At 42.2% G+C, this 24,820-nt stretch overlaps 1 protein-coding gene across 1 annotated transcript in view; it reads left to right on the forward strand.

The window, feature by feature from the left end:
• The first annotated feature begins 1,042 nt into the window (after nucleotides 1-1,042).
• The window catches only part of LOC133645439 (maturin-like), a 28,652-nt gene continuing 4,874 nt past the window's right edge, over nucleotides 1,043-24,820 (forward strand). The window contains exons 1-2 of the mRNA XM_062040272.1: nucleotides 1,043-1,243; nucleotides 24,221-24,343. Of these exons, the coding sequence (XP_061896256.1) occupies nucleotides 1,085-1,243; nucleotides 24,221-24,343 (282 nt within the window). The 5' untranslated portion in view covers nucleotides 1,043-1,084. The remainder of the gene's footprint in view (nucleotides 1,244-24,220; nucleotides 24,344-24,820) is intronic.

Raw genomic sequence — 24,820 nt, forward strand, 5'->3', positions numbered from 1 at the left:
CCGAAAGGAGCAATGGCAGTGCCAGGATTGTGAGTGACTGCTCAAATGTATGTCAGTCACGTTTACATGGACATGGTTTTTCATTCTTTGTAAATATGCTTTTTTCTTTGTAAATTTTTTTTTTTAAACTATTTTTGGCACACAAAAATAACAATTGCTTCTGCAACAACCCTCCACACCAAAACTGGGAAAACAGTTGCTTTTTCATTCTTTGTAAATATGTTTTGTTTTGTATTTTTTTTAACAATAAATGTCAGAGTGTTGATCCCTTCATTCTGTTGATCCTTGCAAAAACACACACAACCTACCTCAGAACTAAAGCTTGAGCTGTAAGGTCCCCTCCCCCACACAGGCTCAAGTGGCCCCCTGCCGTGTGCCACTAACAGCCACATTTTCATAACAAAAGGAGTGTCCACAGGGGGGACTAGGGGTCAAATGACCCTCTTGTGTGTTTTCTAGGTAAAAATGTCAATTGACCCTTCTCTGGGACTTCGCGTGTTAAACTAGGAGGAGGAGGAGGAGAGATGCAGCATTAAACTAGGAGGAGGAGGAGGAGGAGGAGAGATGCAGCATTAAACTAGGAGGAGGAGGAGGAGGAGAGATGCAGCATTAAACTAGGAGGAGGAGGAGGAGAGATGCAGCATTAAACTAGGAGGAGGAGGAGGAGAGATGCAGCATTAAACTAGGAGGAGGAGGAGGAGGAGGAGAGATGCAGCATTAAACTAGGAGGAGGAGGAGGAGGAGAGATGCAGCATTACACTAGGAGGAGGAGGAGGAGGAGAGATGCAGCATTAAAGGAGGAGGAGGAGGAGGAGAGATGCAGCATTAAAGGAGGAGGAGGAGGAGGAGGAGGAGAGATGCAGCATTAAAGGAGGAGGAGGAGGAGGAGGAGAGATGCAGCATTAAAGGAGGAGGAGGAAGAGGAGAGATGCAGCATTAGAGATGCAGCATTAAACTGCTCGTCCTCTTTGTCTCTTCTTCTTCTACGTGGAGCAGCGGGCGTGCGGGAAAGACGGGAGGAGGCGGGTGGAGGGGGGGGGGGCTACGGGAGGAGGAGGGGGGGGGGCCTACGGGAGAAGCGAGGATGGAGTTCAAGCATCTGGTGGAGGCGGCTGAGAAGTGGTGCTCCGGCAACCCCTTCGACCTCATCTTCGCCGAGGAGGACGACGAGAGGCGGCTGGACTTCTACGCCGAGCCTGGCGTGTCTTTCTACGTGCTGTGTCCTAGCGGTACCGACACTTTCGTGAGTGGACCTCATTCTATGTCTTTCTACGTGCCGTGCTGTGTCCCAGCGGTACCGACACTTTCGTGAGTGGACCTCATTCTATGCACCATCCATCATATGTCACGATTGCACCGTCAAAATAAAAGCCTCTGGTTCTGCTGATGATGTTGGAGGTTGATGCAGCATCCCCTCCTCCACCTTCATCCTGGGATTATGTGTGCTGCAGTGGTGGTGATCAGACCCGCCCAGCTTAGTGACACGTGGACTTTAGTGCACTTACACATGCACATCTTGGCACACTTTAGTGCACTTACACATGCACATCTTGGCACACTTTAGTGCACTTACACATGGACATCTTGGCACACTTTAGTGCACTTACACATGGACATATTGGCACACTTTAGTGCACTTACACATGGACATCTTGGCACACTTTAGTGCACTTACACATGGACATCTTGGCACACTTTAGTGCACTTACACATGGACATCTTGGCACACTTTAGTGCACCTACACATGCACATCTTGGCACACTTTAGTGCACTTACACATGCACATCTTGGCACACTTTAGTGCACTTACACATGGACATCTTGGCACACTTTAGTGCACTTACACATGCACATCTTGGCACACTTTAGTGCACTTACACATGGACATCTTGGCACACTTTAGTGCACTTACACATGGACATATTGGCACACTTTAGTGCACTTACACATGGACATCTTGGCACACTTTAGTGCACTTACACATGGACATCTTGGCACACTTTAGTGCACTTACACATGGACATCTTGGCACACTTTAGTGCACTTACACATGCACATCTTGGCACACTTTAGTGCACTTACACATGGACATCTTGGCACACTTTAGTGCACTTACACATGGACATATTGGCACACTTTAGTGCACTTACACATGGACATCTTGGCACACTTTAGTGCACTTACACATGGACATCTTGGCACACTTTAGTGCACTTACACATGGACATCTTGGCACACTTTAGTGCACTTACACATGGACATCTTGGCACACTTTAGTGCACTTACACATGGACATCTTGGCACACTTTAGTGCACTTACACATGGACATCTTGGCACACTTTAGTGCACTTACACATGGACATCTTGGCACACTTTAGTGCACTTACACATGCACATCTTGGCACACTTTAGTGCACTTACACATGGACATCTTGGCACACTTTAGTGCACTTACACATGGACATCTTGGTACACTTTAGTGCACTTACACATGCACATCTTGGCACACTTTAGTGCACTTACACATGGACATCTTGGCACACTTTAGTGCACTTACACATGGACATCTTGGCACACTTTAGTGCACTTACACATGGACATCTTGGCACACTTTAGTGCACTTACACATGGACATCTTGGCATACTTTAGTGCACTTACACATGGACATCTTGGCACACTTTAGTGCACTTACACATGCACATCTTGGCACACTTTAGTGCACTTACACATGGACATCTTGGCACACTTTAGTGCCAGATAAAAGACATGTACTCATTGAAAAATGACAATAACGCTCTTTTTTTGCCATACTGATGTAGTACAGTTCTAGTTAAACAAACAAAAAGGCAGATACATCTATAAATATGGGTGGAACCCTACTTGATGTTATACTGTGACAGTACTCACTATTTGCCAGTGTTGAGGGGTGTACAGTACCATACATGAATTGTGACAGTACTCACTATTTGCCAGTGTTGAGGGGTGTACAGTACCATACATGAATTGTGACAGTACTCACTATTTGCCAGTGTTGAGGAGTGTACAGTACCATACATGAATTGTGACAGTACTCACTATTTGCCAGTGTTGAGGGGTGTACAGTACCATACATGAATTGTGACAGTACTCACTATTTGCCAGTGTTGAGGAGTGTACAGTACCATACATGAATTGTGACAGTACTCACTATTTGCCAGTGTTGAGGGGTGTACAGTACCATACATGAATTGTGACAGTACTCACTATTTGCCAGTGTTGAGGAGTGTACAGTACCATACATGAATTGTGACAGTACTCACTATTTGCCAGTGTTGAGGAGTGTACAGTACCATACATGAATTGTGACAGTACTCACTATTTGCCAGTGTTGAGGGGTGTACAGTACCATACATGAATTGTGACAGTACTCACTATTTGCCAGTGTTGAGGAGTGTACAGTACCATACATGAATTGTGACAGTACTCACTATTTGCCAGTGTTGAGGAGTGTACAGTACCATACATGAAGTTTGCACCCACCCTGGTTTTACTGTCAAGGCATTCACATCTAATGCATGCTCATTGCTGCAGGCCCACACACACACACACACACACACACACACACACACACACACACACACACACACACACACACACACACACACACACACACACACACACACACACACACACACACACACACACACACACACACACACACACACACACACACACACACACACACACACACACACACACACACACACACACACACACACACACACACACACACACACACACACACACACACACACCATCAAGTCAGTCAGCTCCAATAAGTGTCTCCCTAGCAGCAAGTCCTCCAAGCACCGCCTCTAAAAGATGCTGTTGTGCTACCTTTTGCCGCATCAGAGCCGTAGTTCAAGTGAAAGTACCACTGATAGTCACACACACACTAAGTGTGGCCAAATTATTCTCTGCATTTGACCCATCACCCTTGTTCGCCCCCTGGGAGGTGAGGGGAGCAGTGAGCAGCAGCGGTGGCCGTGCCCAGGAATCATTTTTGGTGATTTAACCCCCAATTCCAAGCCTTGATGCTGAGTGCCAAGCAGGGAGGTAATGGCTCCCATTGTTATAGTCTTTGGTATGACTCGGCCGGGGTTTGAACTCACAACCTACCCATCTCAGGGCGGACCCTCTAACCACTAGACCACTAACACAACCTACCCATCTCAGGGCGGACACTCTAACCACTAGACCACTAACACAACCTACCCATCTCAGGGCGGACACTCTAACCACTAGACCACTAACACAACCTACCCATCTCAGGGCGGACACTCTAACCACTAGACCACTAACACAACCTACCCATCTCAGGGCGGACACTCTAACCACTAGACCACTAACACAACCTACCCATCTCAGGGCGGACACTCTAACCACTAGACCACTAACACAACCTACCCATCTCAGGGCGGACACTCTAACCACTAGACCACTAACACAACCTACCCATCTCAGGGCGGACACTCTAACCACTAGACCACTAACACAACCTACCCATCTCAGGGCGGACACTCTAACCACTAGACCACTAACACAACCTACCCATCTCAGGGCGGACACTCTAACCACTAGACCACTAACACAACCTACCCATCTCAGGGCGGACACTCTAACCACTAGACCACTAACACAACCTACCCATCTCAGGGCGGACACTCTAACCACTAGACCACTAACACAGCCTACCCATCTCAGGGCGGACACTCTAACCACTAGACCACTAACACAACCTACCCATCTCAGGGCGGACACTCTAACCACTAGACCACTAACACAACCTACCCATCTCAGGGCAGACACTCTAACCACTAGACCACTAACACAACCTACCCATCTCAGGGCAGACCCTCTAACCACTAGACCACTAACACAACCTACCCATCTCAGGGCAGACACTCTAACCACTAGACCACTAACACAACCTACCCATCTCAGGGCAGACACTCTAACCACTAGACCACTAACACAACCTACCCATCTCAGGGCGGACCCTCTAACCACTAGACCACTAACACAACCTACCCATCTCAGGGCGGACACTCTAACCACTAGACCACTAACACAACCTACCCATCTCAGGGCGGACACTCTAACCACTAGACCACTAACACAACCTACCCATCTCAGGGCGGACACTCTAACCACTAGACCACTAACACAACCTACCCATCTCAGGGCGGACCCTCTAACCACTAGACCACTAACACAACCTACCCATCTCAGGGCGGACACTCTAACCCAGGGGTCACCAACCTTTTTGAAACCAAGGGCTACTTCTTGGGTACTGATTAATGCGAAGGGCTACCAGTTTGATACACACTTAAATAAATTGCCAGAAGTAGCCAATTTGCTCAATATACCTTTAACTCTGTTATTATTAATACTTAATGATATTTATCTTTGTGGAAACACTGATCATCTTAATGATTTCTCACAATAAATATATATAGAAACAGATAAATATCAATATGCAACACTTTATTTTTATATTTTCTCTAAGTGCACATTTTTCAAATTGAACATTTTCAAATGATCACTTCTAAGACAGTCTTGTGAAATCACAATATCCCATTTTAACTAGCTAGCCACTAACATTGTTTAACAAATCATGAATTACTTTGCACCATGTTTGTACAAATAATAACTCATGTAAAATACAAAAGTAAACTCTCACATTTTTAAATCATGTCACACTTTGAACTGGACACCAAATCTGTTATCTGTTTCTTTGTCAGTTAGTGGGAAGCCTGGCATTGCATGCTGTTAACTAGTGTGTTGTACTCTGGTGTGTAACTTGACACTGCAACTCTGAGTGAGTCTTGCAGATGTGCATCAGTGAGGCGTGTTCTGTGTTTGTTCTTGATGAAGTTCATGTCAGAAAAGGCTGATTCACAAAGATAAGATTTTTCCTCATTGTTTGCGGAACCTTCTTAATCTTTTGGACATATTTTCACAGCAATCTGGCCTTAAGCTTAATTATGATAAATGTAAAATGTTAAGGATCGGAAATCTAAAGGGAACGTCCTTTCGAATGGAATGCAAAGTGCCTGTTTTGTGGACAGATGGACCAGTTAACATACTTGGTGTTGTTGTCCCAGAAAATCTGGAAGATCTAGGCTCAGTAAATTATGATAATCGACTAAGAAAGCTGGACAAAATTATGCAATTATGGAAAGGGAAATCCCTAACCTTGTATGGTAAAATGTCTATTGCCAACTCGTTAATTATTCCTCAATTTATTTATTTGTTTTTGTCATTACCAGCTCCATCACAAAACTTTTTTAAGATTTATGAGTGGAGGGTCTTCGATTTTGTTTGGAACGGCAAACCAGAAAAGATTAAAAGACAGGTTTTGTACAAAGAGTATGAATATGGGGGCCTGAAACTTCTCAACCTTGAAGCTATGTGTCTGTCTTTAAAAGCATCAATTGTTCCAAAGATGTATTTAAACATTGAGTGGTACACAAATGTCCTGTTGGACAAAAAACATGTACTGTATCAAAAGAAATTGTATCCTTTTTTACAAGTGATCCCCTCCCAGAGAGTCTGCTGGGAAACATGGCGGGGTTCATAAAGGAAACAATCCACTCATAGTGGTGTTTTCAATTTTATGTGCCAGAAAAAAGAGACGATATTTTGCAGCAATTAATATGGATGAACTCTAATATTGTAATAGATGGAAAGCCTTTCTTTTGGAAAAATATGTTTGAAAGAGGAATCATTTTTGTCAATGATATTATCAATGAGAATGGTAAAATTATGAAGTATGATGAATTTAGAGCTATGTATGGTGATGCTTGCTCAAGCTTTTCATTTTATCAACTAACTGGAGTAATTGGGTAAAGATGGAAACAAATAATTAATTATGGAACTACTAAATTATTAGTTTGTAAACCTCTAATAAGAAATTCTAGTTGGCGAAAAGGAACTAAAATAAATAGAAAAAGATATAATTTTTATTTAATAAAGAAATCTTTGAAGGCTGCCTCATACAACACAAATGGAAAATGGGAGGACTTTTTTGACTGCCTGTTGCCATGGGATGCCATATTCAAACTAATCTATAAAACCACTATCGATGTGCAAAATCGTTATTTTCAAATTAAAATTATTTATAACTTCTTACCCACAGGGAAAATGTTAAAATTAGGGAATATGACAGAGTCAGATGATTGCCCATTTTGTTGTCAGGAGCCTGAATCCACCCTGCATTTGTTTTGGTATTGTCATATTGTGTCTTTGTTTTGGGTGGAAGTTGAAAAAATGTGTTTAAGGATTGGTTTGTTTATGAAGCTTAATGTGGTTTCTGTTATTTTAGGAGAGTTCATTGACAATCATGATTTAGTCAATTTAATTATAGTACTCGGTAAAATGTTTATTTTTAAGGCCAAAAACAGATATTCACTTAGTATTACTTTCTTTAAAACATTTATTCAGTATTTTCTAACTTTAGAAAGTTACATGGTTGAAAACGATAATGATGCCAAAAAACATTAAAAAAAAAGATGAGAAGTCCTCAAAGGCTTATTTTGAAAGTATAATTATGTTTATAGATTATATGATATCTGTTGTTGTGTTCCCTAATTTGAGTGACCTGGACATAATCTGGACTGTACATAAATGCTTATTTTGAAAATGTAATTTTGTTTATAAATTATATGCAATCTGTTGTGTTCCCTAATTTTTTTCTGTGTACATGAATGAAGGTGTGTGTTGCTGAGTCCGACTTGGACATTATCTGGACTGGGCCTGGTTTAAAAAACCCTTTAAACAAATCTAATTTCATTGAAAACCTGGTCTGTTGAAGATAAGGCCCTTTTTTAAAAAATAAAATAAAATGAGATAAATAAATAAAAAACATTTTCTTGGATAAAAAAGAAAGTAAAACAATATAAAAATGATTACATAAAAAATAGTAATTAATGAAAATGTTAGTGGACCAGCAGCCTATACAATCATGTGTGCTTCAGGGACTGTGTCCCTTGCAGATGTGTTGTCTATGTTGTGGGAACCAGAATATTGGTAGCAGAAAGAAATAACCCCTTTTGTGTGAGTGGGTGTGGATGAGTGTGCATGGGGGAGGTTGTTTGGGTTGATGCACTGATTGAAAGTGTATCTTGTGTTTTTTATATGTAGATTTAATTTTTTTTTTTAAATTATTTTTTATTTTTTTTATTTTTTTTTAAATGTTTTTTTTTTTTTTTTTTTTTAGAACAGGCCCGCGGGCGACTCATCTGGTCCTTACGGGCGACCTGGTGCCCGCGGGCACCGCGTTGGTGACCCCTGCTCTAACCACTAGACCACTAACACAACCTACCCATCTCAGGGCAGACACTCTAACCACTAGACCACTAACACAACCTACCCATCTCAGGGCGGACACTCTAACCACTAGACCACTAACACAACCTACCCATCTCAGGGCAGACACTCTAACCACTAGACCACTAACACAACCTACCCATCTCAGGGCGGACACTCTAACCACTAGACCACTAACACAACCTACCCATCTCAGGGCAGACACTCTAACGACTAGACCACTAACACAACCTACCCATCTCAGGGCGGACACTCTAACCACTAGACCACTAACACAACCTACCCATCTCAGGGCAGACACTCTAACCACTAGACCACTAACACAACCTACCCATCTCAGGGCGGACACTCTAACCACTAGACCACTAACACAACCTACCCATCTCAGGGCAGACACTCTAACCACTAGACCACTAACACAACCTACCCATCTCAGGGCGGACACTCTAACCACTAGGCCACTAACACCACCTACCCATCTCAGGGCAGACACTCTAACCACTAGACCACTAACACCACCTACCCATCTCAGGGCAGACACTCTAACCACTAGACCACTAACACAACCTACCCATCTCAGGGCAGACACTCTAACCACTAGGCCACTAACACCACCTACCCATCTCAGGGCAGACACTCTAACCACTAGACCACTAACACCACCTACCCATCTCAGGGCAGACACTCTAACCACTAGGCCACTAACACCACCTACCCATCTCAGGGCAGACACTCTAACCACTAGACCACTAACACAACCTACCCATCTCAGGGCAGACACTCTAACCACTAGACCACTAACACAACCTACCCATCTCAGGGCAGACACTCTAACCACTAGACCACTAACACAACCTACCCATCTCAGGGCGGACACTCTAACCACTAGACCACTAACACAACCTACCCATCTCAGGGCAGACACTCTAACCACTAGACCACTAACACAACCTACCCATCTCAGGGCGGACACTCTAACCACTAGACCACTAACACAACCTACCCATCTCAGGGCAGACACTCTAACCACTAGACCACTAACACAACCTACCCATCTCAGGGCGGACACTCTAACCACTAGACCACTAACACAACCTACCCATCTCAGGGCAGACACTCTAAACACTAGACCACTAACACAACCTACCCATCTCAGGGCGGACACTCTAACCACTAGACCACTAACACAACCTACCCATCTCAGGGCGGACACTCTAACCACTAGGCCACTAACACCACCTACCCATCTCAGGGCAGACACTCTAACCACTAGACCACTAACACCACCTACCCATCTCAGGGCAGACACTCTAACCACTAGACCACTAACACAACCTACCCATCTCAGGGCAGACACTCTAACCACTAGGCCACTAACACCACCTACCCATCTCAGGGCAGACACTCTAACCACTAGACCACTAACACCACCTACCCATCTCAGGGCAGACACTCTAACCACTAGGCCACTAACACCACCTACCCATCTCAGGGCAGACACTCTAACCACTAGACCACTAACACAACCTACTCATCTCAGGGCAGACACTCTAACCACTAGACCACTAGCACAACCTACCCATCTCAGGGCAGACACTCTAACCACTAGACCACTAACACAACCTACCCATCTCAGGGCAGACACTCTAACCACTAGACCACTAACACAACCTACCCATCTCAGGGCAGACACTCTAACCACTAGACCACTAACACAACCTACCCATCTCAGGGCGGACACTCTAACCACTAGACCACTAACACAACCTACCCATCTCAGGGCAGACACTCTAACCACTAGACCACTAACACAACCTACCCATCTCAGGGCGGACACTCTAACCACTAGACCACTAACACAACCTACCCATCTCAGGGCAGACACTCTAAACACTAGACCACTAACACAACCTACCCATCTCAGGGCGGACACTCTAACCACTAGACCACTAACACAACCTACCCATCTCAGGGCGGACACTCTAACCACTAGGCCACTAACACCACCTACCCATCTCAGGGCAGACACTCTAACCACTAGACCACTAACACCACCTACCCATCTCAGGGCAGACACTCTAACCACTAGACCACTAACACAACCTACCCATCTCAGGGCAGACACTCTAACCACTAGGCCACTAACACCACCTACCCATCTCAGGGCAGACACTCTAACCACTAGACCACTAACACCACCTACCCATCTCAGGGCAGACACTCTAACCACTAGGCCACTAACACCACCTACCCATCTCAGGGCAGACACTCTAACCACTAGACCACTAACACAACCTACCCATCTCAGGGCAGACACTCTAACCACTAGACCACTAACACAACCTACCCATCTCAGGGCAGACACTCTAACCACTAGGCCACTAACAGAAGATCCAGCATTGATCCACCTGTATCGCAAGAAAACTTTTATTCACTTTGTCCATACATGCAGCACTCCTCCACTGTCACATGTCATGTATTACATGCAGCACTCCTCCACTGTCACATGTCATGTATTACATGCAGCACTCCTCCACTGTCACATGTCATGTATTACATGCAGCACTCCTCCACTGTCACATGTCATGTATTACATGCAGCACTCCTCCACTGTCACATGTCATGTATTACATGCATACAACAGTTATAGCCACATTAGCATGTGCGCTACAGTGCTAACAATACACTTACATTTGAACAGCAAGATAATTAGCAAGTCAGTAAAGTGGAATGTTTGATCAAGTGAAATGAGTCAAGCACAGAACAATGGCAATTATTAACCTATTTATTATTAACCATCTGGAATGGACTTATGCTGTCTTTAAGTTGAAGGGGAGTGTAATTGTTTTTTTGGTGACACGTAGTGGCCACAACAATTCATGAAGTTAAGCTCAGGATGCAGTAAATTGAATGATGCGGACACGTTTGTTACTGGATACTTTCTAATAGGCTTCTGCCTTGGAGATTTTGTATGTGTAAGTAATATGCAACTATACTTATTGTAATATTTGTTTATATTGACACTGCACTATTATTTAATGATTGTTACGTATGTCTAGCTTGTGTGCTATTGTGTGCTTAGCTGTTGTGTAGCTCCTAGTAGCCTATAGCCTAGCATGTTTACCTTTTGTATAAGACTTTCATATAATAGAAGAAAGTGGACAGCTTTGCACAAGTAGCACTGCTTGTATCGCACATGATATCACACACAAGTAAGTAGCACTGCTTGTATCGCACATTTTACATACAAGCTGAGATCATCTGATACTTGGGTTTTTTTGTGGATGTCGCATCGATATTCAATATCACGATCAGATGGGGACACCCATACTATTGACTGAAGAAAAACAAAATGTCTGTCACTAACAGACGGATAGTTGGCACACTTTAAGATGTGTAGCGAAGCCTGCCTTATATATATTTTTTATTTTAATAAACAAAGCTATTGTCTGTGAAGTCCTGGACGTACAATATATATATAAGGTTGTATCTAGCTAGGGACATGTATCATGTCCATGTCGCCACCAGAGAGCACCTCTGCCAACACAACACAACAAACCCTCAACTATTACAACCTGCAGGCAAGTTTTGGTTATGCAGATCATATGATACCAGTTTTGTAATGTTTCACTTCTCTCTGTCTATGTTTAATGAAGGGACTGTGTAGTGCTTTCATGTTAAACTCAACAACAGTCTATGTTTAATGAAGGGACTGTGTAGTGCTGTCATGTTAAACTCAACAACAGTCTATGTTTAATGAAGGGACTGTGTAGTGCTGTCATGTTAAACTCAACAACAGTCTGTGTTTAATGAAGGGACTGTGTAGTGCTGTCATGTTAAACTCAACAACAGTCTATGTTTAATGAAGGGACTGTGTAGTGCTGTCATGTTAAACTCAACAACAGTCTATGTTTAATGAAGGGACTGTGTAGTGCTGTCATGTTAAACTCAACAACAGTCTATGTTTAATGAAGGGACTGTGTAGTGCTGTCATGTTAAACTCAACAACAGTCTATGTTTAATGAAGGGACTGTGTAGTGCTGTCATGTTAAACTCAACAACAGTCTATGTATAATGAAGGGACTGTGTAGTGCTGTCATGTTAAACTCAACAACAGTCTATGTTTAATGAAGGGACTGTGTAGTGCTGTCATGTTAAACTCAACAACAGTCTATGTTTAATGAAGGGACTGTGTAGTGCTGTCATGTTAAACTCAACAACAGTCTATGTTTAATGAAGGGACTGTGTAGTGCTGTCATGTTAAACTCAACAACAGTCTGTGTTTAATGAAGGGACTGTGTAGTGCTGTCATGTTAAACTCAACAACAGTCTATGTTTAATGAAGGGACTGTGTAGTGCTGTCATGTTAAACTCAACAACAGTCTATGTTTAATGAAGGGACTGTGTAGTGCTGTCATGTTAAACTCAACAACAGTCTGTGTTTAATGAAGGGACTGTGTAGTGCTGTCATGTTAAACTCAACAACAGTCTGTGTTTAATGAAGGGACTGTGTAGTGCTGTCATGTTAAACTCAACAACAGTCTATGTTTAATGAAGGGACTGTGTAGTGCTGTCATGTTAAACTCAACAACAGTCTGTGTTTAATGAAGGGACTGTGTAGTGCTGTCATGTTAAACTCAACAACAGTCTATGTTTAATGAAGGGACTGTGTAGTGCTGTCATGTTAAACTCAACAACAGTCTATGTTTAATGAAGGGACTGTGTAGTGCTGTCATGTTAAACTCAACAACAGTCTATGTTTAATGAAGGGACTGTGTAGTGCTGTCATGTTAAACTCAACAACAGTCTGTGTTTAATGAAGGGACTGTGTAGTGCTGTCATGTTAAACTCAACAAATATTCTGTGGAAATGTTTTTTCTTCAAATGGACCTCATTGTGTTGCCTAATAAACACTCACTGGACACTTATTGGTATAAAGATTATGTTAGACCCACTATGGACTGGACTCTCACTATTATGTTGGATCCACTATGGACTGGACTCTCACACTATTATGTTAGACCCACTATGGACTGGACTCTCACTATTATGTTAGATCCACTATGGACTGGACTCTCACACTATTATGTTAGATCCACTATGGACTGGACTCTCACACTATTATGTTAGATCCACTATGGACTGGACTCTCACACTATTATATTAGATCCACTATGGACTGGTATCTCACACTATTGTGTTAGATCCACTATGGACTGGACTCTCACTATTATGTTGGATCCACTATGGACTGGACTCTCACACTATTATGTTAGATCCACTATGGACTGGACTCTCACACTATTATGTTAGATCCACTATGGACTGGACTCTCACACTATTATGTTAGATCCACTATGGACTGGACTCTCACTATTATGTTAGATCCACTATGGACTGGACTCTCACACTATTATGTTAGATCCACTATGGACTGGACTCTCACTATTATGTCAGATCCACTATGGACTGGACACTCACTATTATGTTAGATCCACTATGGACTGGACTCTCACTATTATGTTAGATCCACTATGGACTGGACTCTCACTATTACGTTAGATCCACTATGGACTGGACTCTCACTATTATGTTAGATCCACTATGGACTGGACTCTCACACTATTATGTTAGATCCACTATGGACTGGACTCTCACTATTATGTTAGACCCACTATGGACTGGACTCTCTCTATTATGTTAGACCCACTATGGACTGGACTCTCACACTATTATGTTAGACCCACTATGGACTGGACTCTCACACTATTATGTTAGATCCACTATGGACTGGACTCTCACACTATTATGTTAGATCCACTATGGACTGGACTCTCACTATTATGTTAGATCCACTATGGACTGGACTCTCACACTATTATGTTAGATCCACTATGGACTGGACTCTCACACTATTATGTTAGATCCACTATGGACTGGACTCTCACACTATTATGTTAGATCCACTATGGACTGGACTCTCACTATTATGTTAGATCCACTATGGACTGGACTCTCACACTATTATGTTAGATCCACTATGGACTGGACTCTCACACTATTATGTTAGATCCACTATGGACTGGACTCTCACTATTATGTTAGATCCACTATGGACTGGACTCTCACACTATTATATTAGATCCACTATGGACTGGACTCTCACACTATTATGTTAGATCCACTATGGACTGGACTCTCACTATTATGTTAGATCCACTATGGACTGGACTCTCACACTATTATGTTAGATCCACTATGGACTGGACTCTCACACTATTATGTTAGATCCACTATGGACTGGACTCTCACACTATTATGTTAGATCCACTATGGACTGGACTCTCACACTATTATGTTAGATCCACTATGGACTGGACTCTCACTATTATGTTAGATCCACTATGGACTGGACTCTCACACTATTATGTTAGATCCACTATGGACTGGACTCTCACTATTATGTCAGATCCACTATGGACTGGACTCTCACTATTATGTTAGATCCACTATGGACTGGACTCTCACTATTATGTTAGATCCACTATGGACTGGACTCTCACTATTATGTTAGATCCACTATGGACTGGACTCTCACACTATTATGTTAGATCCACTATGGACTGGACTCTCACTATTATGTTAGATCCACTATGGACTGGACTCTCACACTATTATGTTAGATCCACTATGGACTGGACTCTCACTATTATGTCAGATCCACTATGGACTGGACTCTCACTATTATGTTAGATCCACTATGGACTGGACTCTCACTATTATGTTAGATCCACTATGGACTGGACTCCCACTATTACGTTAGATCCACTATGGACTGGACTCTCACTATTATGTTAGATCCACTATGGACTGGACTCTCACACTATTATGTTAGATCCACTATGGACTGGACTCTCACTATTATGTTAGACCCACTATGGACTGGACTCTCTCTATTATGTTAGACCCACTATGGACTGGACTCTCACACTATTATGTTAGACCCACTATGGACTGGACTCTCACTATTATGTTAGATCCACTATGGACTGGACTCTCACACTATTATGTTAGATCCACTATGGACTGGACTCTCACACTATTATGTTAGATCCACTATGGACTGGACTCTCACTATTATGTTAGATCCACTATGGACTGGACTCTCACACTATTATATTAGATCCACTATGGACTGGACTCTCACACTATTATGTTAGATCCACTATGGACTGGACTCTCACTATTATGTTAGATCCACTATGGACTGGACTCTCACACTATTATGTTAGATCCACTATGGACTGGACTCTCACACTATTATGTTAGATCCACTATGGACTGGACTCTCACACTATTATGTTAGATCCACTATGGACTGGACTCTCACACTATTATGTTAGATCCACTATGGACTGGACTCTCACTATTATGTTAGATCCACTATGGACTGGACTCTCACACTATTATGTTAGATCCACTATGGACTGGACTCTCACTATTATGTCAGATCCACTATGGACTGGACTCTCACTATTATGTTAGATCCACTATGGACTGGACTCTCACTATTATGTTAGATCCACTATGGACTGGACTCTCACTATTATGTTAGATCCACTATGGACTGGACTCTCACTATTATATTAGATCCACTATGGACTGGACTCTCACACTATTATGTTAGATCCAGTATGGACTGGACTCTCACTATTATGTTCGATCCACTATGGACTGGACTCTCACTATTATGTTAGATCCACTATGGACTGGACTCTCACACTATTATGTTAGATCCACTATGGACTGGACTCTCACTATTATGTTAGATCCACTATGGACTGGACTCTCAGACTATTATGTTAGATCCACTATGGACTGGACTCTCACACTATTATGTTAGATCCACTATGGACTGGACTCTCACACTATTATGTTAGATCCACTATGGACTGGACTCTCACTATTATGTTAGATCCACTATGGACTGGACTCTCACTATTATGTTAGATCCACTATGGACTGGACTCTCACTATTATGTTAGATCCACTATTGACTGGACTCTCACACTATTATGTTAGATCCACTATGGACTGGACTCTCACTATTATGTTAGATCCACTATGGACTGGACTCTCACACTATTATGTTAGATCCACTATGGACTGGACTCTCACTATTATGTCAGATCCACTATGGACTGGACTCTCACTATTATGTTAGATCCACTATGGACTGGACTCTCACTATTATGTTAGATCCACTATGGACTGGACTCTCACTATTATGTTAGATCCACTATGGACTGGACTCTCACACTATTATGTTAGATCCACTATGGACTGGACTCTCACTATTATGTTAGATCCACTATGGACTGGACTCTCACTATTATGTTAGATCCACTATAGACTGGACTCTCACTATTATGTTAGATCCACTATGGACTGGACTCTCACACTATTATGTTAGATCCACTATGGACTGGACTCTCACTATTATGTTAGATCCACTATGGACTGGACTCTCACACTATTATGTTAGATCCACTATGGACTGGACTCTCACACTATTATGTTAGATCCACTATGGACTGGACTCTCACTATTATGTTAGATCCACTATGGACTGGACTCTCACACTATTATATTAGATCCACTATGGACTGGACTCTCACACTATTATGTTAGATCCACTATGGACTGGACTCTCACTATTATGTTAGATCCACTATGGACTGGACTCTCACACTATTATGTTAGATCCACTATGGACTGGACTCTCACACTATTATGTTAGATCCACTATGGACTGGACTCTCACACTATTATGTTAGATCCACTATGGACTGGACTCTCACACTATTATGTTAGATCCACTATGGACTGGACTCTCACTATTATGTTAGATCCACTATGGACTGGACTCTCACACTATTATGTTAGATCCACTATGGACTGGACTCTCACTATTATGTTAGATCCACTATGGACTGGACTCTCACACTATTATGTTAGATCCACTATGGACTGGACTCTCACTATTATGTCAGATCCACTATGGACTGGACTCTCACTATTATGTTAGATCCACTATGGACTGGACTCTCACTATTATGTTAGATCCACTATGGACTGGACTCCCACTATTACGCTAGATCCACTATGGACTGGACTCTCACTATTATGTTAGATCCACTATGGACTGGACTCTCACACTATTATGTTAGATCCACTATGGACTGGACTCTCACTATTATGTTAGACCCACTATGGACTGGACTCTCTCTATTATGTTAGACCCACTATGGACTGGACTCTCACACTATTATGTTAGATCCACTATGGACTGGACTCTCACTATTATGTTAGATCCACTATGGACTGGACTCTCACACTATTATGTTAGATCCACTATGGACTGGACTCTCACACTATTATGTTAGATCCACTATGGACTGGACTCTCACTATTATGTTAGATCCACTATGGACTGGACTCTCACACTATTATATTAGATCCACTATGGACTGGACTCTCACACTATTATGTTAGATCCACTATGGACTGGACTCTCACTATTATGTTAGATCCACTATGGACTGGACTCTCACACTATTATGTTAGATCCACTATGGACTGGACTCTCACACTATTATGTTAGATCCACTATGGACTGGACTCTCACACTATTATGTTAGATCCACTATGGACTGGACTCTCACACTATTATGTTAGATCCACTATGGACTGGACTCTCACTATTATGTTAGATCCACTATGGACTGGACTCTCACACTATTATGTTAGATCCACTATGGACTGGACTCTCACTATTATGTCAGATCCACTATGGACTGGACTCTCACTATTATGTTAGATCCACTATGGACTGGACTCTCACTATTATGTTGGATCCACTATGGACTGGACTCTCACTATTATGTTAGATCCACTATGGACTGGACTCTCACTATTATATTAGATCCACTATGGACTGGACTCTCACACTATTATGTTAGATCCAGTATGGACTGGACTCTCACTATTATGTTAGATCCACTATGGACTGGACTCTCACTATTATGTTAGATCCACTATGGACTGGACTCTCACTATTATGTTAGATCCACTATGGACTGGACTCTCACACTATTATGTTAGATCCACTATGGACTGGACTCTCACTATTATGTTAGATCCACTATGGACTGGACTCTCACACTATTATGTTAGATCCACTATGGACTGGACTCTCACACTATTATGTTAGATCCACTATGGACTGGACTCTCACACTATTATGTTAGATCCACTATGGACTGGACTCTCACTATTATGTTAGATCCACTATGGACTGGACTCTCACTATTATGTTAGATCCACTATGGACTGGACTCTCACTATTATGTTAGATCCACTATGGACTGGACTCTCACTATTATGTTAGATCCACTATTGACTGGACTCTCACACTATTATGTTAGATCCACTATGGACTGGACTCTCACTATTATGTTAGATCCACTATGGACTGGACTCTCACACTATTATGTTAGATCCACTATGGACTGGACTCTCACTATTATGTCAGATCCACTATGGACTGGACTCTCACTATTATGTTAGATCCACTATGGACTGGACTCTCACTATTATGTTAGATCCACTATGGACTGGACTCTCACTATTATGTTAGATCCACTATGGACTGGACTCTCACTATTATGTTAGATCCACTATGGACTGGACTCTCACACTATTATGTTAGATCCACTATGGACTGGACTCTCACTATTATGTTAGATCCACTATGGACTGGACTCTCACTATTATGTTAGATCCACTATGGACTGGACTCTCACTATTATGTTGGATCCACTATGGACTGGACTCTCACACTATGATGTTAGATCCACTATGGACTGGACTCTCACTATTATGTTAGATCCACTATGGACTGGACTCTCACACTATTATGTTAGATCCACTATGGACTGGACTCTCACACTATTATGTTAGATCCACTATGGACTGGACTCTCACACTATTATGTTAGATCCACTATGGACTGGACTCTCACTATTATGTTGGATCCACTATGGACTGGACTCTCACTATTATGTTAGATCCACTATGGACTGGACTCTCACTATTATGTTAGATCCACTATGGACTGGACTCTCACACTATTATGTTAGGTCCACTATGGACTGGACTCTCACACTATTATGTTAGATCCACTATGGACTGGACTCTCACACTATTATGTTAGATCCACTATGGACTGGACTCTCACACTATTATGTTAGATCCACTATGGACTGGACTCTCACACTATTATGTTAGGTCCACTATGGACTGGACTCTCACACTATTATGTTAGATCCACTATGGACTGGACTCTCACTATTATGTCAGATCCACTATGGACTGGACTCTCACTATTATGTTAGATCCACTATGGACTGGACTCTCACACTATTATATTAGATCCACTATGGACTGGACTCTCACACTATTATGTTAGATCCACTATGGACTGGACTCTCACTATTATGTTAGATCCACTATGGACTGGACTCTCACACTATTATGTTAGATCCACTATGGACTGGACTCTCACACTATTATGTTAGATCCACTATGGACTGGACTCTCACACTATTATGTTAGATCCACTATGGACTGGACTCTCACACTATTATGTTAGATCCACTATGGACTGGACTCTCACTATTATGTTAGATCCACTATGGACTGGACTCACACACTATTATGTTAGATCCACTATGGACTGGACTCTCACTATTATGTCAGATCCACTATGGACTGGACTCTCACTATTATGTTAGATCCACTATGGACTGGACTCTCACTATTATGTTGGATCCACTATGGACTGGACTCTCACTATTATGTTAGATCCACTATGGACTGGACTCTCACTATTATATTAGATCCACTATGGACTGGACTCTCACACTATTATGTTAGATCCAGTATGGACTGGACTCTCACTATTATGTTAGATCCACTATGGACTGGACTCTCACTATTATGTTAGATCCACTATGGACTGGACTCTCACTATTATGTTAGATCCACTATGGACTGGACTCTCACACTATTATGTTAGATCCACTATGGACTGGACTCTCACTATTATGTTAGATCCACTATGGACTGGACTCTCACACTATTATGTTAGATCCACTATGGACTGGACTCTCACACTATTATGTTAGATCCACTATGGACTGGACTCTCACACTATTATGTTAGATCCACTATGGACTGGACTCTCACTATTATGTTAGATCCACTATGGACTGGACTCTCACTATTATGTTAGATCCACTATGGACTGGACTCTCACTATTATGTTAGATCCACTATGGACTGGACTCTCACTATTATGTTAGATCCACTATTGACTGGACTCTCACACTATTATGTTAGATCCACTATGGACTGGACTCTCACTATTATGTTAGATCCACTATGGACTGGACTCTCACACTATTATGTTAGATCCACTATGGACTGGACTCTCACTATTATGTCAGATCCACTATGGACTGGACTCTCACTATTATGTTAGATCCACTATGGACTGGACTCTCACTATTATGTTAGATCCACTATGGACTGGACTCTCACTATTATGTTAGATCCACTATGGACTGGACTCTCACTATTATGTTAGATCCACTATGGACTGGACTCTCACACTATTATGTTAGATCCACTATGGACTGGACTCTCACTATTATGTTAGATCCACTATGGACTGGACTCTCACTATTATGTTAGATCCACTATGGACTGGACTCTCACTATTATGTTGGATCCACTATGGACTGGACTCTCACACTATGATGTTAGATCCACTATGGACTGGACTCTCACTATTATGTTAGATCCACTATGGACTGGACTCTCACACTATTATGTTAGATCCACTATGGACTGGACTCTCACACTATTATGTTAGATCCACTATGGACTGGACTCTCACACTATTATGTTAGATCCACTATGGACTGGACTCTCACTATTATGTTGGATCCACTATGGACTGGACTTTCACTATTATGTTAGATCCACTATGGACTGGACTCTCACTATTATGTTAGATCCACTATGGACTGGACTCTCACACTATTATGTTAGGTCCACTATGGACTGGACTCTCACACTATTATGTTAGATCCACTATGGACTGGACTCTCACACTATTATGTTAGATCCACTATGGACTGGACTCTCACACTATTATGTTAGATCCACTATGGACTGGACTCTCACACTATTATGTTAGGTCCACTATGGACTGGACTCTCACACTATTATGTTAGATCCACTATGGACTGGACCCTCACTATTATGTCAGATCCACTATGGACTGGACTCTCACTATTATGTTAGATCCACTATGGACTGGACTCTCACACTATTATATTAGATCCACTATGGACTGGACTCTCACACTATTATGTTAGATCCACTATGGACTGGACTCTCACTATTATGTTAGATCCACTATGGACTGGACTCTCACACTATTATGTTAGATCCACTATGGACTGGACTCTCACACTATTATGTTAGATCCACTATGGACTGGACTCTCACACTATTATGTTAGATCCACTATGGACTGGACTCTCACACTATTATGTTAGATCCACTATGGACTGGACTCTCACTATTATGTTAGATCCACTATGGACTGGACTCACACACTATTATGTTAGATCCACTATGGACTGGACTCTCACTATTATGTCAGATCCACTATGGACTGGACTCTCACTATTATGTTAGATCCACTATGGACTGGACTCTCACTATTATGTTGGATCCACTATGGACTGGACTCTCACTATTATGTTAGATCCACTATGGACTGGACTCTCACTATTATATTAGATCCACTATGGACTGGACTCTCACACTATTATGTTAGATCCAGTATGGACTGGACTCTCACTATTATGTTAGATCCACTATGGACTGGACTCTCACTATTATGTTAGATCCACTATGGACTGGACTCTCACTATTATGTTAGATCCACTATGGACTGGACTCTCACACTATTATGTTAGATCCACTATGGACTGGACTCTCACTATTATGTTAGATCCACTATGGACTGGACTCTCACACTATTATGTTAGATCCACTATGGACTGGACTCTCACACTATTATGTTAGATCCACTATGGACTGGACTCTCACACTATTATGTTAGATCCACTATGGACTGGACTCTCACTATTATGTTAGATCCACTATGGACTGGACTCTCACTATTATGTTAGATCCACTATGGACTGGACTCTCACTATTATGTTAGATCCACTATGGACTGGACTCTCACTATTATGTTAGATCCACTATTGACTGGACTCTCACACTATTATGTTAGATCCACTATGGACTGGACTCTCACTATTATGTTAGATCCACTATGGACTGGACTCTCACACTATTATGTTAGATCCACTATGGACTGGACTCTCACTATTATGTCAGATCCACTATGGACTGGACTCTCACTATTATGTTAGATCCACTATGGACTGGACTCTCACTATTATGTTAGATCCACTATGGACTGGACTCTCACTATTATGTTAGATCCACTATGGACTGGACTCTCACTATTATGTTAGATCCACTATGGACTGGACTCTCACACTATTATGTTAGATCCACTATGGACTGGACTCTCACTATTATGTTAGATCCACTATGGACTGGACTCTCACTATTATGTTAGATCCACTATGGACTGGACTCTCACTATTATGTTGGATCCACTATGGACTGGACTCTCACACTATTATGTTAGATCCACTATGGACTGGACTCTCACTATTATGTTAGATCCACTATGGACTGGACTCTCACACTATTATGTTAGATCCACTATGGACTGGACTCTCACACTATTATGTTAGATCCACTATGGACTGGACTCTCACACTATTATGTTAGATCCACTATGGACTGGACTCTCACTATTATGTTGGATCCACTATGGACTGGACTCTCACTATTATGTTAGATCCACTATGGACTGGACTCTCACTATTATGTTAGATCCACTATGGACTGGACTCTCACACTATTATGTTAGGTCCACTATGGACTGGACTCTCACACTATTATGTTAGATCCACTATGGACTGGACTCTCACACTATTATGTTAGATCCACTATGGACTGGACTCTCACACTATTATGTTAGATCCACTATGGACTGGACTCTCACACTATTATGTTAGGTCCACTATGGACTGGACTCTCACACTATTATGTTAGATCCACTATGGACTGGACTCTCACTATTATGTTAGATCCACTATGGACTGGACTCTCACTATTATGCTAGATCCACTCGACGTCCATTGCACCTTGCCCAGGTGTGTGTGGGGACAATGAGAAACCTCTCCAATGTTTCTCATTGTCATCCCATTGGGTTGAGTTTTTTCTTGCCCTGATGTGGGATCTGAGCCCAGGATGTGGTTGTGGCTTGTGCAGCCCTTTGAGACACTGCTGATTTGGGGCTATATAAGTAAACATTGATTGATTGATTGATTGATCTTACCACAAAAGTAAGGGCACAGATCATTAAATAGACAGAATTCATCTTTCAGTTCATGCTTGTGTTTTGATGTCGCCTGTAATAAGAAGCGGCGGCCTTTTAGGACTTTGCAGCACAAGTGCACAGCCATTGTTGTTTATGTGATCCGCTCCTACGTCTAGCTTCATCCTGACCCAGCTTCACTTCCTGTTGTGACAATGATGTACAGTATTTGCTGTGTTTGTGCAGCACGTGTGGAGCGAGAGCGAGGACTGCCTACCTTTCCTCCAGCTGGCTCAGGACTACATCTCGTCCTGCGGCAAGAAGACCCTGCTGGAGGTGCTGCAGAAGGTCTTCACGTCCTTCAGGCCTGTAAGACAACATTGATGTTGCTTGTCTTATTCAAATGCTGCCTTGCTCAACAGCACACAGACAGCTAAGGTCAGGCCCTCCTCAATTCTACAACAATCTGCTTCTCCAACCACCTCACAAACTCTTGGCTCTCCAACACGGTTGCAAAGGGGTGGAAAGTTTCCGGTAAATTTCCGGAAATTTACCACGGGAAGTTAAGCTTGGGAAGTTTGGAAATATTGGCCATTTTTTTTATTATTCAAAGTTGGAAACCGTCAAATTAATAAGGAATCTTCCCACAAGGAGATTGCAATTATATAATAATAATAATAATAATAATAATGATAATGGATTAGATTTATATAGCACTTTTCTAGATACTCGAAGCGCTTTACGGAGAAGTGAGAAGCCATCATCCCTTCACACCTGCTGGTGGTAAGCTACTTTCATCATCCCTTCACACCTGCTGGTGGTAAGCTACTTTCATCATCCCTTCAC

Source organism: Entelurus aequoreus, unplaced genomic scaffold (genome assembly GCF_033978785.1).
Source record: "Entelurus aequoreus isolate RoL-2023_Sb unplaced genomic scaffold, RoL_Eaeq_v1.1 HiC_scaffold_81, whole genome shotgun sequence".
Taxonomy (NCBI): Eukaryota; Metazoa; Chordata; class Actinopteri; order Syngnathiformes; family Syngnathidae; genus Entelurus; species Entelurus aequoreus.